This window comes from Colletotrichum abscissum (assembly GCF_030869225.1).
Source record: "Colletotrichum abscissum strain IMI 504890 chromosome Unknown Scaffold_5.1, whole genome shotgun sequence".
Taxonomy (NCBI): domain Eukaryota; kingdom Fungi; phylum Ascomycota; class Sordariomycetes; order Glomerellales; family Glomerellaceae; genus Colletotrichum; species Colletotrichum abscissum.
In genome coordinates, this window is record NW_026850431.1 from 339397 (window position 1) to 362426 (window position 23030).

Here is a 23030-nt window from a genome sequence, read left to right on the forward strand (position 1 = left end):
TACGGTAAGAATCAAGGTTCCTTTTAGCCTTCTAAGCCGGTCCCATCATCTGCTCATTAGGCCTGTCCCGATTATGTGTGACGCCCCATTCCGGACCCCATCGCTTCGCGACCCAATCAAGGTCTCTATCGTGAAAGTCCGCCGGGATATAGACCCATTTCTCTTCGTCTTTGAGCCAGGTTCTGGCGGGCATGTACGCCTCGAGCATGTAATAGTTATCCCGCGAGTAGGGGAGATCGATGGTGGGCGGGCCGTTCCCCTCCAAGAAGGCGTCTGTGAGAGACTCCGCGTCGGCCTCGGACATCTCAAAGTGGCGACGACGGTTACCCTTGTTCGCTCTCTGCCTCTTGATCGCGGCACAGGTGTTGTTGAGATGGACCTCGAGGAGGTGAGCGTAGGCGAGCGGGGAGCGGATGGCATGGAGCACGGTTTCTGTAATTCTGTCTTTCCAGACCAAGTTCCACGAAGCGTCTTGACCCCGGCGCATGATAGTGATGGGAACCCCGGAGTCGAGATTGGGGCGCCACTTGTTGAAGTCGACAATGATGCAGCAGGCCTGCCAGCGCAAGACGCAGGTGAGGCAGGTGCATAAGACGTAGGGCTCGGGTTGAGGGATGTGGACGTATCGCCGGTGGATACCGAGCATGTCGATTCTGGCGTCATTCTTGAGGACCGGGTGAAGTTCTGGGTCGATCTCGTCGAGTGTTACTGGAAGCCTGAAGCACTTGGAAAGAACTGGGTATCGTTGAGAGATGATTTTGCGCGAGAGAAGCTTCTCGTTGTGTTGGATGAGCTTGCGGAGTGTCTTGCAGGTCTGGGCAGTCTTCAAAACCTCGCTGGGAAGCATGTTGCTGATGATGTCGACAAGAGTCTCGTTGGGAAGGTCGAGGAGTTGAGTTGTCCGGCGAGCTGAGGACTTTGCAGTCTTCTTCTCAAGTTTCCGCTTCATTCTCTCAGTCTTCTTTGAGCGTAGATTGAGCGCGCCCTTTGCTGTGACACGCTCGCTATCGGTGACTTCCTTTGTGGCTTCGGTGTGTCTTGAAAACTCGCCTTCGATCAGCTCACCGGTGCTTGTGTAGTAGGAAGTTGTGCCATCACTGTTGATGACTGTGAAAATTGAGTTGTCAACGACTGGTCCTTCTGACGTAATTGCTGCCATCGTTGGTTGTGGTGAGCTTTTCACAGCCGGAGATACTTTGGCAGGATTGACTTTCGTGAAGGCCGTATCCTTCCGCTTGTGAGAGGCTTTGGGTCCCTTCGATGAGGTTCCTGAGATTTCATCAGCTTCCTTCATCTTCGGTGAGATTCCCGTGAGCCTCAAGCCCTGGTGTCTTTCTCTTATCAAGTGATGGAGGTAAGTTGAGGGTGAGAAGCTGTGTATTCAATGCCGCCACCACCGAGTACGAAGGAAGGTGTGGGGGTTGCGTCACACCGAGCCTGCCCAATTGGATGGGTAAAAAACCCTGCGCACAGACCACATATGTACAGCTCCAAGAGGAAAGAGCAGGGGATTTCAATCCTTCCCCAGACCACTTGCAGATTTCATGCTTATGTCATCGTCAAACATCCTTCCTTCCACAAGGAGCGATGAAGATGCAACCCCTGAGGGTTTTCGTAACTCCCTGGGCGACTTCGCCGCTGAATGAGTGTCACGATATATGAGTGGAAAATGAAATGAGCGCAATGCAGAAACAAAATTTGATTCATTGCTGGAGGACCTCCATGACTATCCGTGTATCCGTGTCCATCCTGAAAGCCCCATCACTATCTGAAGAAATCCCAACCAAATTACCTGGCAAGCCATTGTCCCAACACCTCTATTGACCGAAGTCGGCAATGATACAACTGCCCAGCAGCAAATTGAAAGCGAACGCCGGGGTACCTCATTACAAATCAAACTCAAAATCCAGAACTTCTCCCTCCCAAGACAAGTGTAAGTGACTTCCAGTCCGTCCGATCCGTGCTTGTTGTTCTAAGTGACTGCCCATGAACCTCCTAATCAGCTTTATCTTCCTTGATCTCACTGGTTTGAGAAGGTAAACACTTCAAGCTCTCAGATTGAGCAAGGGTCGACACCGTATCTGAGCTCCCAAATTGGAGACATCCTGCCATCTGGAAGGGTGGCACCGGGAGGATACTCCTTGCTCAGCGCTTGACGAGCAGACTCGGACTGGTTCCGATAGCAGGCGAACCGGATTTCAAGCTCTCCCATTCCAGTCTGAGGATCTTGAACATGGGCGATGACATCCTCGGTGTCGAAATCAAGCTTCGTGCGAAAGTAACGTAGCAGAGTGTCCTTGTTGACAAAGGACAACTCGCCGGTAACGACGAGAACACGAGAGTGGTAGCCGCCGATATCTTCCTCGGCTTTCCGAACCCGGTTGCGAACAATCTTGACGGCGTAGCTACTGATGATGAGACGACGGGCCGGGTTTCTACAGTGAGCGTAGAAGCGCTGGGCCGCGGCCAGCTCGAAAAACACCAACTTGGCGGCCGAGGTGAAATGCTCGTGACCATCTGGAGGATTGATCACAGTGGCCCAGACGCGTCCCATGCCGCGAATTTGACCCAGGAGCTGGCTGTAGGTGACGTCCGCTGGGAGATTGGTCAAGAAGAAGGAAACATTCTTGCACTCCGGAATGTCATCCGAAAGGTTGCGCGGGTTCAAAGCATCGCCCTTGTAGTTAGCCGAGACACCCTGGGCCATTTTGAGATCCTTCTGGGGATCGCACTCGGGGCGGAAGAATGTTCGAGTGACGGCGTTCATTGGCCGAAACTCGCCAACTGGAGCGTAAGATTGGAAGCCCTTCTGAGCAACCGCAGGACGAGGCTCAGTATGAGCCCAGACAGACGTGGCTTGAGGAGTGAGCAACTCCCTCAGGGTATGATGGTCCCAACGACCTGTGCCGATTGGAGCTTGGCTGTTCGTGGGCTTCGTGCCATTGCGATGGGTTGACGGCATTCCAACATCTGGCTGAGGGATGAAAACTCGGTTGCGACTTGACTCGGAGCCAGACTGCCGCGGCTGTGGCTGCACCTGACCAGCCAAACTCGCACGAAAGCCGCCTGGGAAGTTGTTTTGAGCACCAGCATTCACGGGCTCTCGAACAGGCATGGCTTGGCCGCGGAAACGAGGCAAAACCCAGCCAGGGGCTCTCTCGGGAGTTCCATCTGGCGCATTGAGCTTCTGGCCTTGAGTCTTGGTGTTGGAGCCGCCGACGTTTGCAGAAGTGGAATCAGGAGAGATAGTGGTGGGTGGAGAGGAGTTGGTCTTCTCGCTGCCCTTGCCCTTATCGATTCCCGTATTCTCGCCAGCTTTATAGTCGGTGGCGTTGTAGTAGGCTGGACCTTGGCGGGCACCGGACGAGATGGAAAGCCGATCGGTGCTTGAAGACCCATGGCTGGAGGATGAGCCGACTCGGGGGTGAACGTAGGCGCTTCCAACGATGGTGCGATGGCTATCAGTCCGCATGGCATGGGTATGGGCGAGATCAATCCGGGCCATGCTTTGGAGCAAATTCGCTTCAATCGCAGGATCCATGACCAATCTGTGGTTGGAGTGCTTGCTGCCATTTTGATAGTTGGTCAGGTTCTGGTGAGCATCCCGGCCAATACCCGGGCAATAGACAGAGCTGGAAAGAATAGCTTGATCATCGTTGCCTCCAGTAGCGTTGGCATGCGTTCGAATATTGCGAGGAGCATTGACCAAAGCCTGGTAAGCAGCAGCAGTGTGCTCGGGAGATCCAGCGAGAAGATCGAAACCAGCCATCGTGAAGTGGACAAGTTAGACAGTAAACTTTCTTGATGTTAGTTGATGTAAGAAGCTGCGAGTGTGGTCACTTTGGAATTGTACAAGGAAGAAGCCTGCTCTCTGGTTGAAGAGACTTACTAGGGACCGATGTAACGAAGGTATGTGTCTTGAACAGCAAAAGTAACAGTCGTAGATTCTGCGTGCAGTTTGTTGATGACAGTTTACTCGGCAAGATGACAGTCAGTCATTTGATCCGATTGGTGACAGAGTTCAAAGACTTGATGAGCAAAGGAAGAAACAGGATGATTGTTTCAGGCGAAATATTGGTTGTCCATGAGTTGGATGAAGGAAGGAGAGGAATTGATCTGGTTCCGGGATGGAGGAGGAGTTTTTATGATGAAGAATGGGAGGAGGGGCGGTTCGAGGGCGGTTCAGGGCGGCTCGAGACATCAGGCAGGTCGAAGGAGGCAGGTATGAAGGGTGGAAGGAAGGTACAGGTCGTTGGGCGGTCGGGAGGCTATCAGGCACATGGTGTTAGTCCAAAGGGGATGGACTGCCTGGGTAAGGACCAAAGGTGAAGTTGAGATTATGAAGGATAGCAAAAAGGCTTGGAGCCTTGGATATGGAAGTCCGAATAGTGGGCTGCCTGGAGTCTAAGCCTACCTTACAGCAGAGTGAAGATGAAAGAATTACCGAGGTCAGATGACAGGTTTGAGAAGTTGTCTATCAATAAACTGAAGGCTTGGAGCTTCAAGGCATTGAGGGAATTGTTCCCCGATTAAGATCAACATATACGGCCTTCATGAACTTGACCAAAGATCCATCTTTCTTTGAGGAGTCACGGCACCCGGTAAAGAGATTCGCATTGAAGGTGAGATGAAAGTGAAAGTGACATGGGGCACAATTTGCTAAAAAGCATATTTGAGGAGGTCACCGTGTCCAAGAATCAGGGTAGGAGCTAGCGTTGCCCGGAATTGGATGGAATGTGCAAGGGTATTCTGAAAGTTGCTTACAGACCGTTCGTTGGTAGAGGGACCGCTTTGTTTCACAGAGCTCAGATGGATAGTTGAGTAAGTTACTGTATGGAAGGCAGCGATTGTGAAGTTGCAATAGGGGCTAGGCCCCAATTTCCATCAAATCAAAGTGCTCACAATGTTGAGGCTGTGAGATGTATCGACTTATTCCTGCGCTTCAAATAAGGTGACTTGTGAGCAGAAGTGGAAGAAAGAAGGAGCTATCTCAAAAACGCAGTTAACTCCCTCTTGTACCGACTTCTGTTACCCACATAAGTGCCTTATCTTGTAGAGTAGGCTCGGCTCTGAGGGGGGTTGTGATTGAACCGACGAAGATTACCACGTCTTACTAAAATTTCTTACCCCAGGATTCTGCAACGATGTTACTTGCAAAGAGCTTTGGGTTGTTTAGAACCCTGGCTTATCAGCCTAAGTTTCTGTCTGAACTCGGCAGACTAAAGACGGACCCACAGATAGCAGACGAGAAGACTTGAAGTATCGAGAAACCAGTGACATTTGAACAACGCGGCTCGTTGATCATGTGTTTGAATCAACTTTCAAATGAAACATGACAGATTGAACCAAATTGCGTCTCGAACTTAAGGTGATTCGGGACATGAAAGGAAAGATGGCGTCACCTGCCTTCAGCCCCCATCGAAAGGACAGGTTCAACCGACAGATCACGGAGTGTACGAGATGCTTTCTCTGAATTCTGGCTGTCATTCTTGGGTTCCAACGAAAGTTCAGTCTAGATATGGTCCATCACGACGATCTTTGAGCTCCTCCAGTCTCCCAGCTCCGGGCCACAAAGACATCTGTAGTCTTCCATATTGCCTCACTAAAAGTAGCAGCGGAAATGTCTGTCAGTTTTCATGACAAAGGCATCGCATCAGTCCCTTTCAAACTTGGATCTAGACCCATTGTTGAAGAATAAAAGGAATTATGCAAAGGTCATCGATGAATCTCAAAGATGCTTGGAAGTAGACGCGAGTAATAAATTTGAGATCTATGGATCTTCTAAACCTGATGTTCCATGATTGAATCTCACAGGGCACGCTTAACATCTGCTGCTCTTCAAAACCGTTTTAGGAGGCCCAACGAGCCGTTTGAACGCAATGGTCTACTCATCCAACGTATTACGGCGTAATTTGACCATGGACGTATGGACTTTATGTGTCATCTACATGTACTCTGGAAATGTTTCTGAAGGCACTTGTGACTCGAGAGGAATAGTCTCTTACTATCCTTGACCATCCATATGAGCTAGTTTAAATTGGTAGCAATTTGATCAAGTTGGGTTGTGCGTTCTGTAGGGTTTCCAATTTCTCACTGTCTCACATTTTTATGGTTTGAGGATGATGGTTTCACGTGGGCAAAAGATTCGCAGTCATATTAGCTTCTCTTAGTACCAAAACTCTCATACCGAGACCTCGAGGATATTATTTCGGCCCAGACTAATAATCCACTCGGGAACTGCCGTCCCGTGACCGAGTCTCTACCGGACGACGGGAGGGCGGCTGCGGCTCCCCGTCACGCTCCGGTCCCTTGCATCAACCACCGACAATATGCTTTCGGAAAATTCAGATCGAGTAATCTGCAGCCGCCCGTCAGTGGAAAGTAAAATTTACAAACCATGGAACCGGAACCCTGACAGTATGTCATCGAACAAGACTGGCGTCATCCCTCTCCCAAGAATTTGGAAGCTGTGGCAAAATACGAGACCAGCAAAGGGCAACCGAGATCGGGCATCATATTTTCAGGTGATTCTCTCATGCCTGAATCGAGCTATTGGAGACGATTCGGGAAGCAAAGTCTCAGACGGAATGCTGTTCCCCGTCGCCCAGCACTACCGGGACCCTTGAAGGGCCCTCCCTTGGGGCTCACGGGCTCATAGTTCTCTCATCAGAGGATGGAAAAATCCTGTCAGCGATCACTCATATGTCTCACAAGAGGAACCACTACCACGGAATGGGTAAGCGATTGCGCAAAGTCGAAGCGAGAGATTCCCGATCTCTGTGCCAGGGATGACAAGTTATTCAAGAGTCCCACAAGAACATGCGGGGACATCTGTCAAAAAGAAAGCACCATTAAATCACATCTGATAGAAATTATTCACAGTCGCTCATGACCACTCAGTCACACTCATCTTAAATGCCGATGGTCTGAGCGGCAATACCCCAACAACAGTTGGTCCATCATCCTCGCACCCGCAAAAGGAGTCGCGGGCAGTTACATGATCTCAAACCACGGCAGGGTGCATCGAGAGTCTCCCATTTCTTGCTTTTCATGAGTTCCAATCGCCCGATGTTGTTTTCGTTTAGCATCTGTTGTTACACACACCAGCTCCATATGCATGGCAGGGGGTGAAGGGGCCATCCCTCGGCACCTGAACGCAGATCGGAAAAGGGATCCTGCCGGATCTTGGAGGCTTCGCCCAAAGAGCAGGGTTATCGGGGAAGTCGATCTGTGAGGAAGAAGAAAAAAAGCAACGAGGGAAAAAGAGAATGATGGATAACGTGAGGCGCGCGCCATACCACGAGCTCAGCTCTCACGAATTTTCCATCGTACGCGTCCGTGAACGCCTCATTGTATACGAAACCCTGGCATCATTGTCTGAGCCTCGCAGTTCTCGTTGCTTGTTGGGTGCACTTGAACCTCTGGGAGGACACTCGGATCTCCTAGATAATTGCTTTTTCTTCTGCAATCTGGATGTTATGTGCGCATCCTCCTGGCCGGGGGGTCAGCCAGACCTCTGGGAATGCACCGGTTATTGTTATGTAACTCTTCTGGGATTGGACTGCTGCATCGAGCTTTCGCTTAAGTAGGTTCTTTTCTCAACAAGGAGGGGAAACATTGCGAGGCCGCAGCAACGCGAAAATGACGACCAACTGCATGAGGTCGTTCTCCCTTCCTTTCTTCACCAACACGAGGGGTGGGAGACTCACTTCACGCCTCGCTCTTCTTCGAGGCACTTTCAGGAAGCCCCGATGCGCCAATGTCTCGACTGACATAGTGTGCGAAATGTGCAAATGTGAAGCTGATGCCCCCTCCCGAGTCCCAAGAAAAATCTCTGTCAGTTCTGTGTACTCACCTTTCTCCCTACGTTCGATCTACCAAGTGGGAACATCTCAGACACTGCAGCGCCTCAGCTGTGGTTATTGTTATTGTTGTTTTGTTTTTTCTCCGACGCAGAAAAAAAAGTTTTCTGCGCACAAAGAAATTTGAACAAGACGTTGTATTTGCTGTGCTCCTTTCTCTAACCAAACGGGCGGCGGTAAGACTCGAAAGATCAACAAATGCGTTGTTCGGTGGTCAGACCAGCGTTGCAGCTCTCCTCCTGAGCAGTGAGACGTGGCCACGAAGACTGCCGACATAAGCTCCGTGCATCCTCCGGCGAGCCGTAGACTTTTGATTTGCGAACGCAAGCAATGGCGACCGTCAAGACCCAGGTCTTGGCCGCGGGTCATCACTTGTTGGCGCCAGATTTCATTCTTTTTTTCCCTTGCGGACTGGAGAGGAGAAGTGATGCTCATTCCTCACGGGCCCTCGCCGTACAGGGATGCGGTCTCACCCGCCGCGGCGGAACATTACCCGGAAGCCTCTCCCGGGAGACGGACATGGGATGCCAGTAGAGGGGGACGGCCACAAGGGCGGTGGCTCGCAATCATCAACCAACCTGTGTCTAGTTCGCCTTCCGGATCGAGGTTCCGCATGTCTTGAGATGTGCGCAAATCCCATCCCACTGGCTTGCGGGACTCCATCCGTCTAGGCCAGGGCGAGCCTAGTAGAACGCATCGCAGAAGAAAAGGATCCAACACCCTTCTTGGTGATCTCCACTACCAACTTCATTTGCAACCCTCTGCATCCTAGTCCTGGCTGGGGTAGATTCGGTGGTGGAGGAGGTAAGCTCTCTCTTTTGGGAGTGATCTCGAGCAAACATGGCCGGGGCAAGGGTACGCATCCACATCATGATCTTGGATACAAAAGGTGAAGTCCCTCGCGCGATGTTAATCAGATTTCGCTCCATCCAGCAGAACAACATTCTTTGAGCCTTCCAAGCATTCATTTGCTCTCCCCTTTCACTTCTCATCTCATTCAAGAGAGATCAGCGGCAAGATGAACGGCTCACAAGATGAGAGGGCCGTCCCTCATGCGACAATCCCGATCTGCGAAGAGAAGGACATTGAGATTATCATCACCCACAACATGGGTGAGGTAACAGATCCGGAGAAAGATGTTCAGACATCAGCAGTCATGTCTAGCCATGGGTTCCAGACCGATGATGAGTCCAGCAGTGTTAGTAGCGGGCCAGAGAAGCAGGGCATGTCCAAGGCCCGTAGCATCGCCCTCGTCACAACCGTCAGCGGTGCCAGCTTCATGAACGTATGTAATCCTTGGTACAACATCTGCCGAACAGCCTAACGATGACATGTAGACTCTCTCAGTACAAGCCGTGGTCATTATTCTCCCCACTATCGGTCGCGACATTGGTATCCCAGAGTCGCGTCTCCAATGGATCGTCTCAGCCTACTCTCTCACATTCGGATGCTTCTTGCTCCTCTGGGGCCGTATCGCCGACATCTATGACAAGCGTATCATCTTCATCGCTGGAACCGCCTGGCTCGCCGTCATGACCATCGCCAACCCCTTCATCCCCAACGAGATCGCCTTCAATGTCTTCCGCGGCTTACAAGGTCTAGGCGCCGCCGCCAACGTACCAACAGCTATCGGAATCCTTGGGACAACATTCCCGCCTGGAAAGGCAAAGACGTATGCTTTCGTGGCATACGGAGCTAGCGTACCCCTGGGAAGCACCTTTGGCACCATTCTATCTGGCTTCATCGCCGAGTACGCCAACTGGAAGTGGGTATTCGGCGTCATGGCTATCCTAGCAGGCTTCGTCGCTGTGGCGGGCATCTTTTTCATCCCTCCCGTTGTTCCAACGTTGCCTAAGAAGGGTGCCAGCGCTAGAAAATCGGTTGATTGGATCGGTGGAGCTTTGATCACCGTTGGCCTCCTGGCTCTGATGTTGGCTCTCACTGAGGGTAACGTCGTTGGCTGGAAAACTCCTTGGATCTCGGTCCTTATCGTCATCTCGTTCATGATTATGGGAGTATTCTGGTTCTGGCAGCGTCACCTTGAGTTCAAGACAGATCGCCTTCCACTCATGAAGACCTCCATCTTCCACAGCGGAAAGTTCTGTGCCGCGCTCGCCATCATGGCCATGTTCTTCGCCTCGTTCAACAACTTCCTCATCTTTGCGACCTACTTTTACCAGGACTACCAAGCAAAGTCCATTCTCACGACCACGCTGTACTTCCTTCCCACCGGCATCGGCGGAATTATGGTGGCCTGGGCTGCTGCGCTTCTAATTTCGCGTGTGCCAACCTACATACTCCTCGTGTGCGGCAACGTATCCGTCTCCATCGCCTGCCTGCTCTTCGCAACACCGATCCCCACGAGCACATCATACTTCGCCTATGGACTACCTGCTATGATCCTGTCAGTCATCGGCGCGGACATGGCATGGCCCACCCTCATCCTGTTTGTCTCCAAGGCCCTGCCCCAGGAGGACCAAGCTCTTGGCGGTGCTCTCGTCAACTCTGTAGGGCAAGTTGGCCGTTCCATCGGCCTGGCCATCTCCACAGCCGTCCAGACGGCCATCATGGCCAAGGCCAGGGGTGTATCGGTCGAGGAAGCGGGCCCGGTGTTGGAGTGGGACCAACCGTCGTTGGACGGGTTGCGGGCCGCTAACTGGATGAACTTTGCGCTCGGCATCACCTCTCTAACGATTGTGGTGGTATTTTTCCGTAGCTCAGAGATTGTCGGCAGGGCCGAGCCGGCCAAGGATGTAGAGGTCGAGGGGCCTGTCGTGAATGGGAATGATGCGGACATCGAAAAGAGATAGGTGTTCAAGATGTCGTATATCTAAGTTTAGATTTCACAGGTCTCACCACCAAAGTAAAAGTTCTGTTTTGTTAGTAAAAAAAGCTTTTTGACCCTTAGGTATTGGTGTCTCATTTTCTGTGTGAGAACGCAAGACGTGACGAAACGAGACTGTGGCCGCGACTTCAGGTGCGCCCCAACGGCAGTGGACACGCAGCTGAACGCATCGAGAGACGATCAAATTCCTTCGAGAAGCACTTGCTGCATTCCACAGAGAGACAATACCAAGGATGCAGTATCTCTCGCCAGCTACTACGGACATGTCACTCCACTCCACCTGAAGTCTCGGCCGTACGGTAAATTGAATCCGCTTCAGGGTCATGTCATTTTGCGATCGGTTACCACTCTCCGACACCCGTTGGGGGAAGCTCCGACGATTTATCCTGGCCTATTGGCTCTGTGCCGCAAGTTGATTGTTTGCTACGGTCCTGCAGTCGAAGAAAGCCCCCTGTCCCAACGAGGATTTGCGCAGGCTTTCCAGTCTTCACCGCGGTTTGAATAATGCATGTTTGCGTCGCAGAAGCTGCGGCGATGAATCCAACAATGCTCGCGGCGGCGGACTTGCGTCCGTTGTGGATTACACAACATCACCTCTGACCGACACAGGAGTCAGGATCATACCCTTTGGCACATGGGTCTGAATAAAGCAGTGTTGCACAGTGAAGCACCCGCACAATCAGCATAGATGCTTTCGATTTGGGTTCAAGACTACGTTTCTGCCAGACGATGCAGAAATCTCGATGTCGAAGACAGGTACCTAGAGATAATGTGATTAATCCTCTCGAGGTCGCAGAAGCTCCGTTGGTTCTGCATCATGGCAAGTAGACATCGCGTGAAGGCCCAGGTTGAATCAAAGGATCACACAATATCGAGAATGGAAGAACACATATCCAGTCACCTATTGGTCAGGGTAGCGCCGGCAACGTATCAAATCGTTTATAGGCTAAAGGCGAAACCTTATGATCTCGGCGCTGCCATATCACGAATCACCCTGATGACCAGAACTGCAGAATTTCGAGGTGAGCCGTGTCAGGGTGCTCACGTGAGTTCATAATTCAGTAACAATAGAACCTTGATAGTGACGTGATGAGTATAATATGCCAGCATTCCCATCTGTCAAAGGCCGCATTGTCCACGATGAACCACACATTGAACTAAGGTAGCCTACAGTCCATACCCTCAATCCTGAATACGCACTCTTCAGTTTTGAAATATTTTCGAGTTATCAAGCGCCAGATTCAACTTTACAACCCTTTGCCACCAAGATGGGCCTCTTGTGCGCACTATTTGTCGGACTCTGTGGCTTGGTCAAAGACAGCGTCGAAAAGTGGATGAATACAAAGCTGGTGGAGGTTTCAGCCGAAACGGCCAGCTCCTCTACTGTACCGTCTGAAGCGAAATATTCAAGTCATCTGGAGTCAGACAAGGCCCAGGAAGCCTCTCAAGTTACGAACCAGACTAATACTCCATCAATCGAAACGACAAGCTCTCGTATTGTATCACCTAGAGCGAAAAGCTCAAGCCAACTCGCTTTGAGAGAGATTCAGGGAGCTCCAGAAGTCGCTGATCACACCACCATCTCTCAGATCGAAAGGACTGAAACACAAACCATTACGCCCTTCAGTGGGCCATCGAGCTGGGAGATCGAATTCGATCGAAACCTGCGCCGCAGTCTTCTCGTAGGGCTACCAGATGAGTTGCTGTTGCGTATCATGCAAAGACTGAATACTGTCGACATGTATATGCTACGCCAAGTGTCATTCACCTTCTGGAGGATCTACCAAGATAAAATGTTCGCTGAATTCCACTGTCCTATCGAAAAGGATGAGTATAGACGAGCAAGACTGTGGAGATCAGAGGTGATGGGGAAATTTTACACAGACAAGGAGACAAGTATTCGAGCAAAGGATACTGGGTTTTGCGTCGCCTGCTCAACTAAGAGGAAGATGCCCGACTTCAACAGATTATGCCGATCTTTCCACAGCACCGGGTTTCTGTTCTGCTCCGAGTGCGGACATCGACACCCAAAATTGCATTTTTCTCATCAACAAAGAAACCAGCCCTCCTCAACACGCAAATGTATTGGATCTGAAGGAGTGGCCCGAGTTTGCCCTCATATCGCGATATCGCCATCTTCTATTCGCCGGGCAATCTTAGACCAAGAAGGAGTCGACACCACCCGAATGAAGTTTGGAGATGGATTTTGCCTCGCGCGCTGCAAAGAGTGCAGAGAAAAGGCTTCTTCGACGCTGGCCAAGTCCGACCCCACCCATATGTTTTCTTTTACTCCATGGTACGCCCCTCGAGTAATGCTCAGGACACCACGCCGACCACGGGATGAAGACGCTTCATCGCACCACTCTTTAGGTCTACATTGGTGTCTACCAGTCTTTCGGGTGAGTGAGAAGGAAGAAGTCACAAACGTTCGTCTCTCTCAAGAGCTGAGAGCGTTTGGTCAAGAGTATGGCGACCTACTCTGCCCGCATGTCACCTATGACGATGGGCAACTCGTGAGGCCTTTTGACCCACAAAGTTGCGCTTGTCTAGGGGTGGATAGTCGGGTAGGCGCGGTTTCTGGCGCCAAGTCTCCGGTGGAAGGGTGCAAATTGTGGTGGAGGTCTTGTAAATCAATGGCCAGAGAAAATGAACGCGATAAAACCATGTTTATACCATTTGGTGCTGAGGATTGTCACAAGGTTGAATGTAGAGGCTGTGACACAACATATCAGTGGCATCGTTTTGACGCCGACGTGTTTCTATCCCGAAAATCGCTTGGCAACTTCGTTACGGGGAAGAATGAAGATAGCGAAGTACATAATGTTGATGCGCTTCTCGATCCGAATACCTATTTTCCGAATTCGGATCATGAAACAAAACACCTTCTGTGGTGTGACAACAGGGGCTGCCGGAATGGAAGGCGATGGATTGAATATGGAAGGCATCTAAGTTGAGGTCTGTTCGTTATGCCTGGTAACATTGATTTGAGGGAGAGGTAACGAGTGTGTAAGGATTCGAGACCACAGGCTTTCAGTAGGAGACACTTCTCTAAACAGATACATGGACATCTCGGGAGAGAAGTAAAAATGCCTAGTGATAATCTGACGTCCCAAAACCTCCACGCATACCACAATGTCATGCTTTACCCCGAAAACCACTTATTCCCTCGTATTTTCCTCATCTTCAATTTCCATCTCGTATGGAACTTGGCATCTTGAAGTCCCAAGGGTGAGGACTTGGAAGCGGAGAAGACGTATTAGCACTCACATGAAATGGGTGAGCTGGGCCTGATGAGCGTCAAGGTCGTCAGCAATGTGCTGGACGTCTTCCTGGAGCTTCTTAATCCGACTTAAGTTTTCCTGATCTTCCGTCTCCAAGGCAAGAATGTTGTCTCTCAGTGTTTTAGCCTCGGCAATACTTCTGATTGCTTGCTCACTGAAGCTGGCTGCGAGGTTGTTCGCCATGGAAGTCAGCTCGGATACGCGGCGCTCCAGATCAGTGACTCTCGCGGCTTCAGCCATCACGTCAACGCGGCATTCCAGACCAGTAACTCTCTCGGCTGTAGCCATCTCGTCAACACGGGCAGTGAGGGTTTCGACTTTTGCATCAAGCTCGCCCTTTAACAGATCGAGCTCTTCATGCTTAGCCCTGTCGTTTACGGCGGCTTTGATGAATGCAAGCCCCTTGTCGGCGGCTTTCCACAGATAATTCACCTGTCCCTCCAAAGCCTCAAGAGCAGCCTTCTTCGCCAGCTTCTCCTCTTTCGCGCAGCCTAGCCATTTTGCAATCTTCTTGTAGCAGCCGGTTCGGCCGATTGGCCCCCTCAGGTAGTTGAGAGCCGTTGCGATACCCGTGAAGATGGCCATGGTAGCCATGGTCTTCTTGTCTGCAGACCACTCTGACTCCGGCTTCTCCAGCTTCGTAGCGATGCGCTCTAGGAACCTGATGATGACAGGGTTGAAGCCATGGAAGACGGCGTTCCTAGCCGCGTCGCCGTCAGGGCCCGGAACGTCACGGTTCTGAGACTGATCCGACGATGCGAGAGCCTGCAAAATGGAGCTAATGGTCTCCATTGTTTCGGAGAACTTGTGCAACTCGTGCAAGAGGTCATTGCTCGCGTTGGTCTTCGCCTCGACGATCGATTCCGTGAGGTTGAGAGCCATCATCTTCAGCTCGTGTATCTCCTCATCCTGCTCAGCGATTCGGGCTTGTTGTCGGCTATTGAGATTCTGCGCACTGGCGACAAGTTCGGCAAAGGCGAATCTGAAGCAATAGAGTCAGTATCAGTGAATTCATAGCGCACAAAAGGGCATACTTGTAGTAGCGCTCCTCTGAAGGGGCATTGGCGAAGAGACCCTCGGCGGATTCTTCAGCATATCTCATGTCCCACGCCGCCAGGGCTCGGCCAGGGCCAGTCCAAATCACCAGAGCGGCGGGAAGGAGTACGGAGGGCCTCATGTTGAGAGTTGAGAGAGGGTGCCTTGATCTAGCGTTTCTCTGTAAGAGGAGGATATTCTGGACCGAATACGATGGCGATAAGAAAGAAGCATTTCTCCATTATGAAGGAGAGTTGTTAGAAAGGCTTTGGTATGTCAAGCGGGAAAGACTAAAAAGTGCTTAGTAAATGCCTCAAAATTCTTTTGGCAATTGCAAACGAGGCATGGATGACGGGCAGTATGATATGCATAGCTTGGGGATAACCACATGCATAGAAAGGCATAGCGTATTAAGATGAATTGCGCCCCTTCAGGTAAGTTCTTTGATCCAACTTCTGCACGATCATCAACTATGCAGCAACCTCCCACCTGACATCCTCCCAACCCGCTCTCCTGCGCATCCGCCCCTTGAGGTCACTGCCCGGCACTGGCTTTCCAAAGGATCCGGTCAGAGGCACAGCAGTGACCTTTGGGACCACAAGTGCCTGCCCATCTGAACTGGTAACGTCGAATCCAGCAACTAGCAGCGCAAGGGAACCCAACAGCTCACCGCTCGCAAAATACCGGCCGGGGCTATATGCCCATCGTCAGCTTGAACGCAACCATCGACAGAAGGATTGTGGGAGTAAGCAACTTACCAAATATGCTTTCCACCTCCAAAGCCAAGGAACCCTCTCACAGCGACATTAACAACCGCCTCCCCCTTCTCTTCCGCAACCTTCAAAAATCTATCCCCAACAAACTCCACCGCATCATCTCCCCAGATCCCAGAGTCAGTCTGCAAAATCCTTTGCGGTGCAGAAATCTGCCAATCCTTCTTCACGACGAAGCTCATCTTCCCATCAGAAATAGTCGTATCAGCCATGACCTTCCTCGCGAGAACACCTGCAGCATACAACCGATGCGTCTCGCGAAAACACGACATGAGCAGTGGACACCTCTCCTCCAGCTTTTCAATATGCAGCACAAACACCCTCTTCTCTTCCCCGTCGACTACGTCCCGCCCCTTCTCCTCAATGACGTCCCGCACCTCCTCGCGAAGTCTCGAAAGAAGCACAGGCTGACTGAACACTCGGGTGAAGAACCAGTAGAATGAGGGAAAGGTGTTCGAGATGGCGCCGTGGAGGAAGATCAACTCAATCTTGGCGGCTTCTGCTGAGGTCATATCGAAGCTCATGCTCAGTCTCCGACGATCTTTGACGAGGGATGGGACGTCGTCGTCCTCGTGGAGTTGGGAGTCGAAGAAGGATTTGAAGGCTTCTTGGAAGAGGGCTTGGCCGCGGTAGCCTTTTGGTGCGACGAGGGAGGGGAAGATGCCCAGCATGAGCTTGTTGACGTCTGCTTCGTAGTCCCTACTCAATGTCAGACCACTCCATCTCAAGTCAGAGTATCATCTAAAGGAACTTACCAGTACGCCTGGATGAGTTTCTTATCTCCTCTGAGCGGATTCTTACTTCCATACAGCAAATCCGTGCTGGCTAGGGTGAACAGCTCTCGATTCCACATGTACAAATCCGCAACTTCGACGTCGTCACCAATCTCGTTCAACGCAGTCGCAATCCCTCCCACGGCAGAGATGTTGAGCCCAAGCAGCGATTGCCCCGCCATGCCCCCGTAGATACTCTTCACCCAAGGGCCGTAAAACGCGGGATCGTCCCACGCCTTCATAGTCTGCGCGCTGGCGCCAGCCATCCCTTTAATGAGGTCCCTCAAAAACGGATCGAAGCTGAGGGAGCGGTTGCGGAGTGCCGCTTGTGCGAGGTCGGGTTCCGTTATCACGTACATCTTGCCGCCTAGCATTGGTAGAGTAAACATGGGAGCTTTCGACTTTGCACTGGCAGAGGCATTCAGTATTGGCGCTGTGCCACGCATCAGGGGGATTGGCGAGAATCTTACTAGGCGAGGTCAAGATAATGCCACGAGTGTTGCAAGATACCGATGATGTGGCCGATGAAGGGAACTGTCGGGCGTAATAGAGGCGGCTCTTTAACGTCCATGGTGACGGGCGATCTGATGAGATAGGCGAGGTACAGCATCACAGGGATGGCGGTGAGCAGTGCCACTGATGGCACGAAGCCATCGTCAGGCCCCAGAATGCTGAGCATGATGTCTTGAAGCCGAATTTACGTGTGCACCAAAGCTCTGCCGCAATTGAAACGGGTTTGCCGGCAGAGGATGCTCTTTATGTACCTACCTCGTGGCGCTTGCGACTTTGTACCTTCAGGATGGATACAGGGAGGAAGATGGCAAGTTTTAGTGCTTATGGCGCCGTGGGACCAACCAAAATTCCTGGGAACTTCACCTGTCAGATTGGAATGGGACTAATTCAGTCCCGGCTTGTCGTAATTTGGCGTAAATGATTGGTTGTGAGTATGGTGCACTGTCCTCTGCCACGGCACTGTAAGCTCCCACCCGGGCCGGTGCTCCGTCGTGTGGGGCCCTCGGATCCGGTATGGAGAGCCTTATCCCGGCATCGCCGGGTTGGAGACAGCACCTGTATACTACCCCAGGACCTAGTAGCCATCGGGTTTTTGATGAGTTTACCTCCGCGCTAGACTCGAGGTTGCGAATACATGACTTATTCCTCCGAACACCCCTGGAATGTCTTTTGTTCAGTTGGATAAGGCAGCTTGCATATTTTCAAGCTATTGAGGAAGTGCATAGAACAGAAGGGGTATCTCTTGCAAAGGAATGACTCAACCCGCCCTCTCAGACTCGCCAACCACAACATCCTCGTCGCAATCCTCCGCCTCCTCCTCCTCATCACTGGCCAACCTCTTCAGCCTCTCCCTCACAATAGGATCCTTTTCGAGTTCTTGCCAAAGCTCCAAACGCCACTCATCCGCACAAACGTCGTCCTTTTTACGAACCCAAGGCCACCTCCACATCCCCGCGAGGATGAGAGAACGCTGAAGGGTGCGGAAAATGGTCTCCATGAGGATGAAGAGAGTGGCCATTACAATCAACGTCAGCCACCATGTCCAATCCCGACCAAAGGTCTTTGAGAAACCATCGCGTACGGCGTAGATTGACGGGGCGCGGGTATAGATCGACGAGAGGAAACCTTGCCAAGCCCACCATCCGGAGAAGGTGAGGAGGAAGCATCCCATCACGACACCCGATTTGTGGTGCGTCTCGAGAATGCTGCGACAGAGTTAGTCTTCATTCTTCACCTCCAGACAAGAACAAGTGTGCATTTTCCACTTACAAGCACTTGTAGTTAATCCAGACAACACCAAGAGTGAACGCCAAGTTGCCAACGGCGTAAAGGCCCTGGTCACTCGAGTGCGCAAACCAGACGTAACCCGCCCAGACGCCCCAGTACGCCATCACGCCCTGGATTGCCGCTGACAGCATCCAGCCAGCATACTTGGCCAGGTTTAGACCCATGTTTCGCTGACCGTACACATAAAGCTCGGGAACGGCAAGCAAGGTATCTGCGCTGAGGTCTTGTTCCCAGATCCCAAGACAGATGACGCACAGACTGGTGAACAACGTGTTGAAGACAGTCAAACTAGCCATTTCGTACAATGAAGTACCTGTATAACCGTTGTAGCGCTGATACAGGGCCGTGGGGAGGTAGAAGAACATCTCCTTCCAGAAGGTACACAATATGAACTTGGCCGTACGCACGTAGTTCCATCGACCGTGCACGAGAAGTAGTCGCTGAAGGTATCTGAATTGAGCGATGGCATAGTCGGCTACTCGAGCAGCTTGTAAACCCTCCTTTCCAGAGATGCCGACGCCGACGTGACTAGCAGAGATCATTGCCAAGTCGTTGGCGCCGTCACCAATAGCAAGTGTAAGACCGTGGCCCATTCGACCTTTCAGCTTTCGTAGCTGGGAGCGAACAGTCTTGACCATCAACGCCTTCTGCGCCGGAGAGGCTCGACAGCAAATGACAGAGTCGACAAAGGGGACCACCGAGTAGAACTGGGCTGTCAAGTCGTCCGACTTCTCGATCGTCGCCAGGGTCTGCCCGTCGATAACGACAACACTGTGGATACAGCCAGAGTGCAAATCTTCGGACAGTGCCACGAGCTGGCCCTGAAGGTCTCCCTTAGTGACGTCCAGAGTGTACAGATCGGACACTGGTTGGCAGATGCGGGTTGAATGGGCAATGTTGATGGCTGTTTCACGTTTGTCGCCTGTCAACATCCAGATCTTGATGTTCGCCCTCCGCAACTTGTCAATGGTTTCCGGAACGCCCTGTTGAAGCTTGTCTTCAATCGCCGAAGCACCGACGAGGTTGAAGGACTGCTCGATCGTTTCCGCTGCAGCCTCAATCTTGTCTTGGCGATCCGTCAAGCTGGTAGATGCGGCGTCGAATGCTTTCTTCCAGGTGAGGTAGTCCTGCTCCGAGATGAACTTTTGAGCGAAAAGCAGCGTCCGTAGGCCTTCGGTGGCAAAATCGTCGAGATGCTTGAAACATCTGGTAAAAATGGTCGAGTCATCGGCGATGGCGGGTTCGTCAAGGAAGGCGAATTTTTCGGGTGTTTGGTATGGCAAAGTGGGAGAAGAACCCCCCGAAGCTTCGAAAGAAGTCGTGCGGATGTTGATGGACGGCCGCAAGAGGTCGCCCGACTTGCGCAATTTGCTCGTCTCGAAAGACTGGCTGCGGTCCATAGGGGGCCGAACACTCGGGCCTGGGGTACCGCGTGCGATTCCGATGCTTCTTCGCAAAGACATGCTAGCGCGACCACCAATGCTGATTCTCGGCTCATGCTGTTCACTTTTGCGCAAAAGTTCGCGTTCAAGGTCCGCGCTTTGCCTCACATCCTGGGCCTTTTGCAACGCCATGCTAGCCATCTTGAGTCTCGGCAAGATCACCGAGTCCGCACCTTTGCAGATAATGCAAATCCGACCATCGGGATACCGCACGACAATAGACATCCTCTTCCGATGGCTACTGAACTCGATGACATCCAAGATCTGGAATGTCATGTGTTTGGTTGCATCACTGGCTTCCGAGCTCTGTCGTAAGGTGATGTTTGACGAAGTCCGCGAAACAACAGTATAGCCGAGCTCTTGTGCTGCCTTAACCATGGCCAGCTCGTCTGGAGAAGAAGACTGATATTCGACCTCGCCGTTGCGGATTTCCGGGAGGCAGGTATGACAGAGTGCCATTGCAAGGATGTAGTCTTTTGCCCTTCTCGCAAACAGAGAATGAGGCCTCAGGGCAATGAACTCTAGAAGATCGCTGGTAGTGACGTCGGGCTGCACATGGTCCGGACGGCCCGTGGATCTCCACTGGGAAGACGATCTTCGCGTAGACGGTGCTCGTGAGCGAGCCATCGATGGTCTGCCGAGAGTCGCAGGAGATTGAACGTAGTCGTCTACGATGGCATCGGTTCGAATGTGCTGGGTTGAAATGCGCGGGATCCCCTTAGCCTCAAACAGGGTGTCTACAGAGCTGTTGTTTTCGCTATCGCCATCTGCAACTTCGACGTCCGGTTGGTGCAGCCAAGCTGTGCCGGCAATGCTCAATTTGCGGAACTTCATCACGTTTTCCGTCAGTGTGCCTGTTTTGTCGGTGAAGATGTAGCCGACTTGGCCCAAGTTCTCGAGGATGGTGTTCGTATTGCATCGAGCTGGAGTGTCCGTTTCGGCGTGGTACATCTCGACATCGGAATTGAGCATGAGTAGCTGTCCAACTTTGACGATCTCGAGACTGACGTACAACGCCAAAGGAATGACATTGTTGAACTGGATGATAAAACCAATGATGATTTCGTAGAACTTGACTTCAGCACCACTCAGGTACCATGTCCTTCTCTCCTGCGACCGCTGCCACAATACATATCCCATGGAGCAGCCGACAGAAAGAATAATGACATAGAGCGCCAGGGAAACGACAATCTTGTTGGCTACGGTCTCCAACGCGGGTTTCTTGGCCTTGGGGTGTTGATTAGCATTCATGCGAATCTTGCACTCCTCCCCCGTGTTGACAACGATGCCAATCGCGGACGCCGTATTTCTCAGAATGCTGCCTCTGTATATAACCTCGGCGGAAGTCAGTGGTAGCGACTTTCCGTTGACAGTCACTCGACCATCGAACTTGTAAAGATCAGGGTTTGGGTCTTCGACCACAAATTCGGCATCGCAGGCCACGATCTTCTCGACAGAATCGCGTCCTTCTAGTGCAGCCGAAACTTGCTTGCTCTTGAGGTTGGTCTCGCCGTCAAGGGCCATCGTCTCGATATAAGCAAGGCCATTCTCGCCATCGGCATGGAGCAGTACGATATCGGCAGGGACCGGATCGTCTCTTCGTAAGTTGATGAGGTCGCCAACCTCGATGTCACACCATCTCGTTGTTATCCAGGGCCCATCATCTACTGCTTGGCCGGCGCCTAGTACTTGAGAGCCTCCCAGGAGAGTGCTTCGAAGCTTAGACTGCCAGGTCTGCGAGCTAGTGTTGCGATGTTTCGAGTGCTTGAGCACACGCGCTGTCTCCGCGTTCTCCACCTTGTCTAGCCGGTGGCGCTTGAAATCGTCATATCCTTCCTTTGCGACAGTGACCAGAACGAAGAAAAGTAGCGGCAAAATCGTCGTAAAGTTTCCCGTGGTAGAAAGGCCAGGCACGGTCTGCGGGACGCCCACACAGAGGAAATAAAAATTGCCAATGCGGGAAAACTGGAAGAAGAGTTGTTTCGGGATGAAGTCATAAACAGTGTATCGGGAAGTTCGGATGGTGTTCGAAAGGAAGGGATGCCCGCCTCGTCGTTCGTCCGTTAGGGGCGCATCTTGGTCCAGCTGTAGTGGAATAATGCGACCATTCTTCGAAGGCGGCAATGTCTTTCGGCCTAGGACAACCTCGTAAAATACACTCTTGCACCACATCACAGCATCGCGCCTCGAATTAGCGCCCAGCCACCGCGCTCGGTCGGGGGCTTCGTCGGGACCGGGCCGCGGCGCATCGCCCACGGTCGGTGGTTCAGTTGTTGGTTTCTCGTTCATCGTAGCGGCGGCATTAATTGAGCGAGTGACAATTGCAAGAGTCGCGTCTTGCGTGATGGATCATTTCTGTGCGAAAAACGAGCGGTCGCATCGGTTCGGATCCTATGGAGATCGTAAGGGTGCAGCAAATTTGAACGCAGCACTCGAGATCATCCGATTTTCTCAACGAGTCCGAACGTCCAGAGCAGAGAGTTCGACGATGCGCACTGCCATTCTGGTGTTTCCCCGGCCAAGTTCGATGACAGCAGAGGAAAACCCATTGGGAGCGGCAATGGAGAAGAAACAGCGGGCACCGAGTTCGTCATTAACGTCCTGCATCCCGCGCAAAGGTGGGCTGCCAAGGAAAACTGGCGAAATTACATAGAGGGAGCAGGCGTAATCGGTGGCTAAAGATGTCAATCAGCGATGATTCTCCGGGGCAGAAATCAGCGGGCGGATTCCCCGTTGGTACCATTATCCCGTGTTGATCTCCCCACGTGGTGGGCACACTGGCCGGGGTTCTCGCTGGTCATTGATGGATATTTATGGTGGGCATTGCTGCTAGTGCAAGTGTGCATTCTCGGACTCGATTGATTAGATCGAGCGGCCAGGCCATTCTGATTGAAGTCGACCGAAGGTTCTTCTAGAGTTCGAAAAGAAGCTCGACGCCGTCATCTGCCAGCTGCCAGTGAAGTCTTTTCCCCACGTGCGGTGCATGTGGTGATGGGCGAAAGCTTAAGGTTGCGCTCACTCACCTTCCAAAGCAGCGGCGCCAAGAAAGCAACGAGCTGACGCCAGGGATGAACTCCGTCCAACGCATGGCTTGGCTTCGGACACACTGCTCGAAGCGTCGCTAGCCGCGAACCGGTCAACCGGACCCGAACTGTCTGGCCTTGTTCCATCTCGAAGTCTTGTTTAGGTAGATCGGCGCAACGGGTGGCTGATGGAATA

The 23030-nt window shown here is 52.0% G+C and overlaps 6 protein-coding genes across 6 annotated transcripts; 1 reads left to right on the top strand and 5 right to left on the bottom strand.

Annotated features, from left to right (window-relative positions):
• Positions 1 to 31: 31 nt before the first annotated feature.
• CABS01_02620 (F-box domain-containing protein) lies at positions 32 to 1294 on the bottom strand (the record flags this gene model as incomplete). Its single annotated transcript, XM_060535998.1, has 1 exon — positions 32 to 1294. The coding sequence occupies one exon, from the start codon at positions 1292 to 1294 to the stop codon at positions 32 to 34; it is 1263 nt and encodes a 420-aa protein (XP_060393910.1).
• Positions 1295 to 2053: 759 nt separating this feature from the next.
• Positions 2054 to 3769, bottom strand: CABS01_02621 (uncharacterized protein; the record flags this gene model as incomplete). Its single annotated transcript, XM_060535999.1, has 1 exon — positions 2054 to 3769. The coding sequence occupies one exon, from the start codon at positions 3767 to 3769 to the stop codon at positions 2054 to 2056; it is 1716 nt and encodes a 571-aa protein (XP_060393911.1).
• A 5111-nt stretch (positions 3770 to 8880) lies between these two features.
• CABS01_02622 (major facilitator superfamily transporter) lies at positions 8881 to 10672 on the top strand (the record flags this gene model as incomplete). The annotated part of the gene is made up of 2 exons (XM_060536000.1): positions 8881 to 9147; positions 9200 to 10672. 2 exons carry the CDS (start codon positions 8881 to 8883, stop codon positions 10670 to 10672), a joined length of 1740 nt encoding a protein of 579 aa, XP_060393912.1.
• Positions 10673 to 13970: 3298 nt separating this feature from the next.
• CABS01_02623 (uncharacterized protein) lies at positions 13971 to 15165 on the bottom strand (the record flags this gene model as incomplete). Its single annotated transcript, XM_060536001.1, has 2 exons — positions 13971 to 14970; positions 15023 to 15165. 2 exons carry the CDS (start codon positions 15163 to 15165, stop codon positions 13971 to 13973), a joined length of 1143 nt encoding a protein of 380 aa, XP_060393913.1.
• A 328-nt stretch (positions 15166 to 15493) lies between these two features.
• CABS01_02624 (uncharacterized protein) lies at positions 15494 to 17248 on the bottom strand (the record flags this gene model as incomplete). Its single annotated transcript, XM_060536002.1, has 4 exons — positions 15494 to 15716; positions 15782 to 16495; positions 16552 to 16977; positions 17040 to 17248. 4 exons carry the CDS (start codon positions 17246 to 17248, stop codon positions 15494 to 15496), a joined length of 1572 nt encoding a protein of 523 aa, XP_060393914.1.
• Positions 17249 to 17839: 591 nt separating this feature from the next.
• CABS01_02625 (phospholipid-translocating P-type ATPase) lies at positions 17840 to 22100 on the bottom strand (the record flags this gene model as incomplete). Its single annotated transcript, XM_060536003.1, has 2 exons — positions 17840 to 18287; positions 18352 to 22100. 2 exons carry the CDS (start codon positions 22098 to 22100, stop codon positions 17840 to 17842), a joined length of 4197 nt encoding a protein of 1398 aa, XP_060393915.1.
• Positions 22101 to 23030: the final 930 nt, after the last annotated feature.